The sequence below is a fragment of the Anomalospiza imberbis genome, chromosome 13, assembly GCF_031753505.1.
Source record: "Anomalospiza imberbis isolate Cuckoo-Finch-1a 21T00152 chromosome 13, ASM3175350v1, whole genome shotgun sequence".
Taxonomy (NCBI): domain Eukaryota; kingdom Metazoa; phylum Chordata; class Aves; order Passeriformes; family Viduidae; genus Anomalospiza; species Anomalospiza imberbis.
Window position 1 is genome coordinate 7526637 of NC_089693.1, and position 11638 is coordinate 7538274.

At 54.9% G+C, this 11638-nt stretch overlaps 1 protein-coding gene across 3 annotated transcripts in view; it reads right to left on the reverse strand.

The window, feature by feature from the left end:
* NTRK3 (neurotrophic receptor tyrosine kinase 3) overlaps nucleotides 1-11260 on the reverse strand; it is a 204647-nt gene extending 193387 nt beyond the window's left edge. The window contains exon 1 of one of the 3 annotated variants that reach the window (XM_068203717.1): nucleotides 10487-11260. In XM_068203717.1, the coding sequence (XP_068059818.1) occupies nucleotides 10487-10734 (248 nt within the window). In that variant the 5' untranslated portion in view covers nucleotides 10735-11260. The remainder of the gene's footprint in view (nucleotides 1-10486) is intronic. The other 2 variants (XM_068203718.1, XM_068203720.1) reach the window with 2 other exon arrangements.
* Nucleotides 11261-11638: the final 378 nt, after the last annotated feature.

Consider the following 11638-nt stretch of genomic DNA (forward strand, 5'->3'; position numbering starts at 1 on the left):
TTTGATTGCAATTAGCTGTGCTGAAGCAGGAGCCTCCATCTCCTGCCTGTCCCCTTCCACGTGCCTGGGCAGGAGGGAATGACACATCCTGCAGGAAATGCCAAAATCCAGCGCTTGGCTCTGCAATTCCCCAACATCAAAGCTCCAGGCACACACCCCTGCTTCTCTGCCCCATTTTCCCAAGCTGCCCCTTCATCCCTGTCTTCTCCCCTCCTTCACCAGCAGCACTGTGGGTCCATCCCTCACCCATCAACCAGAGCCCACACACAGCTGCTCCTCCCCAAACACTTATAAAACAAGTGCATGTCCCAGAGAGGAGCAAAAAAAATAAAAATCCCTGCTTATAAACGTTGATCCCACTAGACACAGTTTGTTTACTATTTGATATTTAAAGATGCTAATTAAGTCTCAGAATAAATAAATCTATGCTACCCGTACCTTTTGGAAGGCAGGGATCCTTCCCTTGGGGCCAGAACATGCTGGGTGCTGGGCACTCCGCCTGGGTCTGGGGACAAGCCTGGGGCAAAGCTTGAGGCTCCCACCAGCATCCCTCCGGGAAAGAAGGGCTTACTGACAACACCAGGCTGGGAGCACAGACACCTCAAGTCCTGGAGGGGAGCACGGGCAGGACAGGGCACAGAGAGGAGCATTTCCAGACAGGGATGCCCATAGGGGTTCCTCTTAGCCCCGGGATGGGGTCTCAGGTACAAGCAAGGAGCCAAGGGCTTGTGCTCCCAATGGCCAGAGGATGAACCCACAAAGTGCTGGGGGTCACAGACACCAACACATGTCCCCGCAGCCCACCGGCAGCCAGGGCTGCTCCAGCAACCAGCTACAGACACCCACATCCCTCCCAGCTGCCCAGAGCCAGGACAGGCACCCCACAGCTCCTTACCTGAGAGCATCCCTGCTCCAGCTCCTCTCAAAACCAACATGCAGTGCCTTGCCAGGAGCAGCGACCGCTGCCTCCCTCACACACTGCCCCCCACATCTCTCAACATCCACAGCCCGGCTCTTCCACCTGATACCTCTTCAGCCTCATTAGGCTCTGCCTCTCCCAGATCGCTCCAGCTGTATCCTGCACCTTGCCATTAACCCCCACAGTGCCAGCCCTGCAGAGCTCCTTGTTGCCCCTCTCCTGCCCAGCCATCATCCCTGCACTGGGTGCCCTGCCCACACTCCTCGGGCTCAGGCTTTGCTTTGGTGCTCCCAAGGACACCCTTCAGCATCTGCCCTGACCTGAAACGAGGGGCACAACACTTCCAAGGGAGCTGCTCTGATGCTGATTCAGCTCTGTGCTACTCTGCCCTCTCCCCTGCAGAGTCTGGGACAGCCTGTGGGGCTGGAAGCACCGATGTGTCCAGAGCCCGTGTGAGGCTCCAGAGAGGAAACAGTCCTCAGTAAGATTCAGCTTCTCTGAACAGGCACAAAGAGAGCCCCAGGAGGAAGGGATGCTCTCAGCAGGCTGGGGAGCTGGGAGCACACAGCATCCTTGACGCCGTGTCCCACTGAACTTTGCTTGCTCCACAGACTGCTCAGCAGCCACCAAATGACTCGGGAGCCTTCACTTTTCCTGGGAAAATTTTGGCTGGGAGAGCACAGGCAAGGCATGAGACAGACATAGCTAGGATCCACCTCTTTGCCCCAGGAATACCCATCTACATCCTAGAGGAAAGAGTTTTGGGGACAAGAGAGATTCTTCCAGCCATACAATTCACAGAGCTCCCCACAGGCGATCCCATCTGTACTAATAATAATAATAATAAGTAAAAAGGGATGCCCAAGCTGGCCTTGCCTGCCTGGGTTAGGAGCAGGCAGCCTAAGGGAGCATTTGCACAACTGGATCACAGACTGGAGAGCCAAGACTCCCTGTTCCCAGCCCAGGTCACTGCACAGCATTTCCATGGAGAGCATGGGATGGGGAATGAGGCCAGGGCTGCTCCAGGAGCAGAAGGAAAGTCAGCAGCTGCAGGCACCCGAGATCTCCCCCATGTGGCTTCATGTCCTGGCAGGGTCAGGAGTTAGAGCCTGGCATTTCTGCAGCTCAGATGAGCATTCATATTCCTAATTTATCCTGGCAAAACCCTGAGCATGCAGGGTCCTCAGCAGCACTCAGATTCCTGGCATCTGTTTGAGTATTTCCACATAACATTTCCTAGTGGGAACCTCCTGGTGAGAACTTGTTAAGGGACAGCCTTGCACAACCCAGAAGGATGGGGACTTCACTGTGCTCACATCTGCTCCTACCCACTTCTCAGTCCCCCAGGGACAGTGCAGAGCTGCCAGCAAAGGCACCAGTGCCCTGTCCCCTTCCCAGCACAACTGAGCCCAGCACGGAGCTGTGGGAGAGCTGCAGGAAAGAGGCTGCATGGGGGGCAGCACTTGGGCTCAGCCTCTCCCTGCATCCTTCCCTGGGATCCCAGGACCATTTAGCTGCCACTTCAACAAGCACTGGAGGCAGGAATAAGCACCCCAAGCTGCACATGTGCTATCAAACTCCCTTGGGACTCCTTCCTGACCTCTCTGCTCCACTGCTGGGAATTTTGTTTTTAATTAAAAAGGCAGTTTTTATTTAGGCAGACCGAAGCTGGAGGTGATGTCACATGCTGGTACAGGAAGGGCACGGTCACTACCAGGCTCCATTGTCCACCACACCAAAGCACTGGTGGCAGCTGGAGGAAAGCTGGCTGTACACATGGGTCTGCCTTCTCCTTCAGCTCCTCAACTGCTACAGCACATGAAAACAAGCTAAAAATACAGCACATATTTTCCTGCTGCCACCCTTCCAGGCAAGCCAGCTCTCACACAGAGGGGAACAGGAAAAGCACCCCAGTTCCTTGGGGTCTGGAAACTGGGTAGTACAAGGGGGTGGGGACACCCAAGGACACAGCACAGCAGGGTTGGTGGAGCTGCCCTGTGAGCCGGGCACTGATTCCAGTGCAGTGTTCCCAGGGGACTCCAGAGAGACTTTAGTCCCCCTTTCTTCAAATGAAGTGAAGCCCAGACCCTGAGCAGCATCATGGCTCTAACCCATGATCCATCACCCACTCCCCAACGCACATCCACCCAAATGTTGCCTCTGCCATGATACTGGGGGTCCATTTGCTGTTGCATTGCAGGACCACAGGGTGTCACAGCCTTTCCATCACTCTGGCAGCCCTTGGCAATAGCCAACAGGGAAATAACCAGTCCCTCTTTGGCCCAGGTGCCAGGGAAAATGAGATAATCCCAGGAGCTACACAAGGAGGATGTTACAGGGTCAAGGCCAGATTCCTGCCCTCACTCACCCTTGCTGTTTCACACCAGGCTCTTCTCAGCCATCCTCCCTTGGAGAAGGACATGTGGTCTCTTTAGCTCTCTGACCTCCATCCAGCCTGTGCAGCAGAGTTTTAATCAAAGGAGCAAAGAATATTTTACCTACTCTGGAGGCCCCCAGAGACAGCTTGCAGTCTGTGCCCTCTTGTCTCTGTCTCCAGGATTTCTCCACACACCTCTCTCATGTCTGCTAAACACAACAGGACCAATAGAACAGCCTTGTTTATCCTCTTCCTCCATGCTTGACTTCTTCCTAAACCCTGGCCAGTGCTGGGCTAAAGGATCTCCATCTCACTCTGCTCCTTGCAGGCCAGCTCCACGACTGCTCCGTGCCTCAGCTTCCCCACCAATAAAAGGGACAGACCTATTAGAGGTTTCCTTGTAGGATCACAGCCAGAAGCTGGTCACAGGGCAGGTCACGACCCCATCAGGCTCTGCTTGCCCAGCAACACCTTCTCACTGCACCTGCTTTGATTGGGCCATTACCGTCCAAAAAGCTGCAAATCACCTCAATTCACAGACAGGCTGGGGCTGTATCTTGCAGCACTGGTGGAAGAGCCGTGGGTAGGTGGGGATCCACATTCTCCAGCAGCAGCACAGAGAAGAAAGCCACGACCCAGCAACCCACTCGGCTCCTAGGGGACCATCCGACACCAGCGAGTGCCCACACAGGAATGGGGACGCCGAGTTAGGTGACCCAAGAGGGGTCCAGCAGCACGGGCACCCAGAGCAAAGGCTTTCCAGCGTGACCGCGAGCAGGCGGTGAGGCGCTCCCCGCAGCCCCGGCGCGGCTCGGAGCCGGCCGTGCCCGCGCATCCCGCAGCCCGGAGCCCGGCTGTCTGCCGCTGCCGCTTGCCCTCTAGCGGCACAGCCACCTTCAGACGGGAATAGCGGAGCGGATGAGCCGGGCTGCGCCGGGCTCCGGCCGCCCCAGCGGGGCACAGGGTGGAGGCTCGGCCGGCCGTTGTGGAACACCCGCGGGGCTGCTCGATTGCCAGCGCTGCTGCGCCAGCAGCCTCGGTCCGGAGCGTGTCCTCTTTGGGGGATGACGGGGACAGCCCGTGCAGCCGCGGCGCTGGTGCTGCACGCGTGGTTCTCAGGAGCCTGGAGAGCCACCAGAGGTGAGCGAGCTGCTGGTCCTCATCTCCTCACGAGGGCACAAAGCGCTGCGATATCCAACCACGGCACAAAGTGCAGCCTCTGAGCCAAGGAACTCGCCCACAGCACCTCCTCGATGCCAGCTTTGCTGGGCACCCCTTGGTGCAGAGGGGAGAGCAAGAGGATTTGGGAGGGAGCAGAGCCCACAGGCTGCTGTCAAACACCTGCTTAGAAAGCACCTACAGCACGTGTCGAAACCCCATCTGCAGGAAACACTGAACTACTGCTATTCCACAGTGCCTGCTAGTAACACTCTGAGTTACAAGCACTAGTAACGCTCATTTTAGAAACATAGCAGGCTTAGGGCTTGGTTTATTTCCCACTTGTCAGCAGCCCCCTAAATGGGATGCACCAAATCCAGCCATAAACTCCTGGACAGCACCAAGCAGGAGCTCTTCACCGAGCAGGACAAGCCGGTGTGCCAGGGTGGCACTAGGAAGCCTCACCAGGCTCAATCTACCTGCAGGGCTCCCCAGAGGTGATCCCATGGGACATCTCAGGGACTGTTTGGAGGTTCATTGAGAGGGCTCAGCATTGCTGGGTGCATGGATGGTCACAGGGCTGTGGGAGACGTTGTGCAGCCTCATGCCAAAGCACATGAAGATGCTTTGCTTCACAGGGGTGAGCTAATAACATAAAGCAGACCCAGAGAGCTTTCCCTGACTGAGCTCTCCAAAAGCCCTTAGACAGAGGCAACTTCCCTCAGAGCCTGCAAATACAAGGCAGCTCCTTCCTCAGCCTCTTCTTCCTCCCATTAAACATCTGTCCTAGACCTCAAGCACCCGTGTCTCACCTCTCCAATTGTAAGGAGACAAGCCATCAGTCAGAGCCTATTTAGACCTCCCCAAAACCTGCAGGACATGAGGACTTGGGACATGTCACATGCACCCTGAAACCATCTGGGCCACCAGCTCCTCCTGTCAGGCCAGCAGCTCAGGCCCCATGTTTGGCTCAGAAAAAGTCTGGGAAGCGCCGGCAGGCACCAAAACTATCTCCTTCCTGAAGAAATACCTGACATCACCTGTGCCCAGAAAGTGCCTCTCTCCAGGATTGGTCAGCAGAGAGATTGCCAGTAAGAGCAGGGCAAGGAGCCAACAGCCAGCCCACAGGAAAGGGGGAGGACACAGATCAGTGCTCCTGGCTTAACTCACCTCTAGAGCATCAAGACCATAAATCTCAGCCCAACTCTTTGTCCTAAATATCTCTGCACCCTTTTCTATCCTCAAAGCTTGGTGCTGTGGCTGCCTCCCCCATCCTGACATCCTTCAGGATAGATGCTCTGCATGAACAAGAGCCCTGCAAATCCAAGATGGATTGAATTAGGGACCTTTCTGATCGTCTCTGGAGCAGCCAAAGCCTCTGGGAGCAGGAGATGGGAGGCTTTGGGAATGCAGAGCCCTTCATCTCTGGAGAGTAATAGTACCCAAGGCACACTGGGCACAACGTGGCTGATTCACAGAGAGGAGAAAAGTTTGTGCCTGTTGTCTGAAGCAGAGCAATCAATAATTTGAGTACCACAGGAGACTTTCTCATGGCTGTTTGGGTCACCAAAGCAAGTTCTGCTCTCTCCAGCCCTTCCAGGAAGAGGCCTGCCCTTTCTTTCTTACTTCCTTCCCAGACACGGGCACACAGAAGCATTCCCTGTGCCTCAGCTCTCCCTGCACCAGCAGGGAAGGGGTGCTGCTGCTCCGAGCACCCCCTCGCTCTCCCCCTCTCCACATGCTGCCAGCTCCCGCGCAGCGAGTGGGGGCTGCGCTGCCGCTCCCCCCACAGCTCCCAGCGCTGACGTGGCTCTCCCACCCCCGGCCAGGCCCACGGGATGGAGCGGATGCTGCCACGGACTGGTGGGACAGCCCGATGAGAAAGAATGAAAATGCTCTTCTTGTCTATGGAGGACAGCAAGATGCTTCCTCTTGGCCCTGCCAGTGAGACCCAAAAATCCTGCTCCCACTGTGCTCCACAGAGGAGCAACCCAACCTCCTCTTGGGTCTCTCTGAATTCATCTCACCTTGCTGAAAGCAGCTGCGAGCTGCACAGATACATCCTGACTATCCACCCATCAAGCGTATTTTACCATAAGAGCCCCCACTGTCCCCTGGCAAGGCTGGATAAAGAGCAAGGCTTTATATACTGGGGACATCTCCCTACCTCGAGGGAGCCCAGGGGTGACACACGCCGGCCACCACCGCCTGCCTAGCAGCATCTCCGCAGTGCCATAGCAACAGCTGAGAAGTAGGGAGGCCCAGATGGCAAACTCCTCCGTCTGTCCTTCCCCACACGCGGTGCCGGCGCACGCAGGCGCTGCCCACGCTGCCAGCGGGGTGAGTCCCCGGCCCGGCCACCCCTGGCACGCAGCACCCCGACACCAGCCAGCCCCGTGTGCCAGCCAGCCCCCCACAGTCCCAGGGCTGGGGACCCACCGTGACAAACACGCCGGCTGCTGAGGGGAAGGGGTTCTGTGCCACAGGAACTCCGGGATCAAAGTTCTGCCTGTGCGTCTGGTCTTGCAATGTGCAAAGCCCCATGTCACAGGGGTGAGCATCTCTGTAAGTCACACCTGGCTGGGGACACAGCAAAGGCCACCCAGCTGCACAGGAAAAGCGATGGCATAGACATGCCCCAACCCCGTGGTGCCCTCTCCTGAAATTGGGAGGGGGAAGTACAGAGCATGACTCCAAACTGGAGCCATGTCTGTCGGGTCCCAGCTGGCTCTCTGGTTAGAGAGGGCTGCTGGCAGCTCTCACACGGATCTGTGTGCAGGGTCGCGTCTCCAGGGATGCAACTCAAAATCAGGTAAGTTTCTGGGCATGCTGGGAAAGGGCAGAGGGACATCAGCCAACCCAACCTCCTCCTCATCCATCTCCTGCCTTTCCCCTGCCTCACTGCTGACCTGGCACCACCTGGATTTGCAAGGTGGTGTGTCACTGTCCCCTTCAGCCCAGCCAGGGCAGGAGCCACTCAGCCCTCACTTTTACCAAAAGGAGGATGTGTGGGAAGCCAGAAGCACCAGCAATTGAAGCAAAGGCCATTCCTTTGAAGGGTGCAGCAGGAGGCTCGATGGTGGGGTACCACACTGAGGGCACCCACAGGGCTGGTCTGCCCCACCATCCTCCTTGGACAGCACTACAGTCTGGCTGTCCCCTGTTCCTCTTCTGTTGTCCTCACTTCACGGGGTCTCATCAGCCACTGAGAAGTGATAAAACCCAAAGTTCCTGATGGCTCAACCCAGTGCTGGGTTGGGGTGGCTGGCATGGAGGGGTCTTGCCCTCCCTCGAGGGGGTAACATGGACAAGCCCTCCAAGATGGCTCGTATTGTTTTTTTTTAAACCAGCTCTCTGAATGGGCTCTGGCAATCTCTCATCAGCAACGCTCAAGCCCTGATTTGGAAGCTGAGCTCTCTTTTGGACATGAATACGGCTCTGCCTGGTCACAGGGTTGTTTCACCACCCCACACTCCATTTGCTTTTTCACCAGCTACAAGATGGAGCAGCAAGCACCACCTTCCCCAGGGCCTGTGGGGAGGTTCCAGCTGGGGCACTGCATCCCTCAGCCACTGGGACAGGATTGAGCCTCCCCTGCTCACCCCCAGCCCAGTGGGAGAAGGTGCTTTTGCCCACTGGCTGCCCACAAGCTGCCTAACGAGGCCAAGTCCCCCGTGAGCACGGCGAGCAGGGGGAAAACACTGCTCCTTGCCCAGCTGAATCAGACTCACATGCCAGGAGTGATTCAGCCATGACCAGGCTGGGCTTCTAGGCACCCTCACCCCAACACCCATGATGTCAGGGCTGGCAAGGAGAGGCCTGACATCAGCCTAAAAGGGTGCAGGACCTGCTGCCTTCCACACAAGAGGATGAACGTGGTTCAAGTCTGGCTCCCAGTGACCCCTTTGCTGGGAAGCATCCCTGCTACATAAATCAACCCTCTGCTCCCAGAAATATCCCCTATAAACCACCACTGCCTTCCCAGTAAGCACAGACCCTTGTGGAAAGTTTTCATTCCTGCACACTCTCAGCCCCTGAGAGCATTTTGGGGTTCACCCCAGCCCTGTGCCTCAGCCCTCCCAAGCCCAAAAAGGGAGGCACGGGTCCAGCAGCGATGCAGGGGGTGGAGGAATGTGTTTTGCTCAGTGTGAAGCAGAGAGGTATACAAATTCCAGCAAAAACTGGCACCTTCTTCTTTTTCCCCAACTTAAGAGAAGCTCCTTTCCAAAAAAAATACCCAATATCTGTTTCTGGAGTTGTCCATTTGGTTTTTTTTTTTTTTTTTTTTTTCCACTCCTTTTTACAGACTGCTTATCAGCATTTTTCATTTTCAAAGCAGTAAAGACATTTTCTGGGCACAAAGCACTCATGTAATACTACCTCTCACAGCAGTTCAGATGTCTGTGCATCTGACAACGCACAGTCGCTCACGCTGGTGGCTTCCAAACCCTTCCCTGCCTTTCCTGCTGCTCCCCGCCCCCCAAAGGGTTAAAACTAAACCACAACAAACAGCGAGCACAGGGAAAAAACACGAGTTTCTCCGACTTCCCCAGCATCACCCTCATCCCTCCAGCATCACAGGGAAAACACTCCAGCACCGCGACGCAGGATAAATATGGGGCAGTTGGAAGGGGAGTGTTACATTAGCTCCCCCCATCTACTTTCCCCATTCCTGCTGTTTTTATGGAGGTTTGCTGGGAAAGGGAAGGCAGGGCTGTGGATTCAGGGTCAGTGACCTGCTGAAAACCTGCTTGGGCATCGCATGAACCCGTAAGCAAGCGGGGAAAGCAGCTCCCGTCATCTTTACCCAGCAAAGGTGATGAGCAGAGCTGTGAGAGGCACTGCAATTACTCCATGGCTCTGCTGCAATTGCACTGTGACCAAATAAAACAGCCTCAGGAAGAGACCCAAAGCCCTCTCTCCCTCCATGCAATCATGCCATCGAGGTGAAAAAATAAAATAAATAACCCTCCATTACTCATTTCAAACCTTGCTGCATTTAACTGCCAGAATAAAGGATTCCACCTCTTCTCTGCTTAACTCCCACTGGCAACTTGCTCTGGGGGCTACATTTCCCTAAATGCTCACATTTCAATTAGCATTAGAATAATGAAATGGCTCAGAGTTCATCTCACCCAAAAATGTACTGGAAAATAAAGAGCAAGAGATTGGAAGCAATGAGGAATTTTTTTTTTTCTCTCACACACACAGAGCATGATGGATTCAGAAAAAGGAAATATATTCCTTTCTTGACTCCACACTGATGAGATTAACATGGGCTTTGCTAACTGCCTCTCCAAACAAGGATAATGCAACTTCTAGTTGATTTTCCAGATAAACAAGCATGCAAACAAACGCAAAGTGCTCAACTAAAAATATCTCACTGCTCCGATGCTTCTCCCCACCGCCACCACCCTGAACCTAAAACACACAAATCCTATCGCGGCACCACAACGAGTTACAAAATTATAACAATGTGAATTAAATAAGCTACTTAAGGGACATCTCACTGTCCTATTTTTTTTTCTCCTCTTAAAAATGCGAAACCACAGATCCCCAGATACACTCAGCGCAGGGAAGGGAGCATTTTCTGATGTGGGAATGCAAAAAGTAATGACATTTTAACTGGATTCTAAGTCTCAAGAAAGAAAAAACAGTTCAGAACTCGCTTTTCTTGACCAATTTGGGTAAATATGTGGCGGTGTGTGGCTGTGGCGTCCCCGCTCCCCTTGCAGAAGCCAGCAGTTAAAGGAAGCAGCAGCTTTAGCATCTTTGCCTGCTGCTCTCTCTCCTGCTAAGGAATCAGATCTCATTTACTTTATTCCTTTTAAGCCACGGCCAAACTGTTGCTGGGCTTTTAATGTTTTTTTTAGGGGGGATGGGGTAAGGGAAAAGCCAGATCTGCATCCTCTGCCCGGAGAGTCGGGCTGAGCCCAGACAGTGCAGCGATGCCGGGGGCACCTGAGCCCCGCACGGGCAGCCCAGCCCGCACCCTGCCGCGGGAGGGGGAGCCCTGGGGGACCCCCACTTACATGGAAGTGATGTTCCTTGAGATGTCCGTGATATTGATGCTCGTGTTGCCATTGCTGCTGCCTGAATCCTGCCCTTCCAAGAGAGGGAAGAGGTTCCCATCATCCGGCTTCTTGCAATTGATGTCTGTCTTGCTGCAAAGACAATTAGCAGGGCAAGCCAGCACCGAAAGAAGATAGTCTCCCCAAATGCTCCAGAGCAAAAAAACCCTCCAGAAAGTGCACTTGGTAGGGCAAAGAGAGACATCCATCTCCGATTGCTGCTTCTAAAAAAGAGGAGGAGGAGGAAAGGGGGGATGGAGGGAGGGGAAGGGGGGGAAAGGGGGAAGGAAACAAAGACAGAGGGAGGAAAAAGAAAAAAAAAAAAAACACAACAACAACAACAAAACCTCAAGCGATCAGCTGCAAAAATCCTCCAGCAGATGAAATCATGCTGGCAGCTGGCTGGGAGAGGCTGTAATTCCCGCTAGGGCAGCGGCCGCGGCCGCGGGCGGGGATGGATGCATGCCGGCCCGGCCGCCCGCCGCTCCCGCAGCCGCTCCGGAGGATCGCAACGGGAGGCTAGGGAGGGAGGGATGGGAGGGGAGGAAGGGAGGGAGAGAAGCAGTCGGGGAAATAAATAAATAACAAAAACGGTGCGAAAGTCACCAAGTCCCACCTACTGGGCAGAATTAAAATTGACACACCTGCAAAAAAAACAGACAGAGGGAGAGGAGGGGGCGATCTCCCCTTCCCATCTCTTCCCTCCCCCGGCCTGGCCAGCCCTGCTGCGGCGGGCACAAAAAGCAGGGGAGGAGGAAGAGGAGGAGGAGGAAGGCTTGCAAAGAGAACTGGGCTCCGCAATAAAAAGGATTCCCCACCCCCCTCCCTCTCCGCTAAAATCAGCGGAGGTGGGGGGAGAAAGGGGAAAAACCCCACTGCTGGAGACCAGCTCAGCCCCGGAGCGGAGGAAAAGTTGAAGCTGGGGTTAAATTTGTGATGGGGGAGAGCAGAGGGGCTTTGGCTCGGCTCCTGCTTTCTCAAGCTCTTTTGGAGGACGATGCTGCCTTTCGCTTGATTGTTGGGTGGGTTTCCCCCCCTCCTCCCCCAACCCGGACATAAGGGTGGAGAGGAAAGAGAGATTAAACTGAACTGGAAGAGAATAAAAGCCAGTGT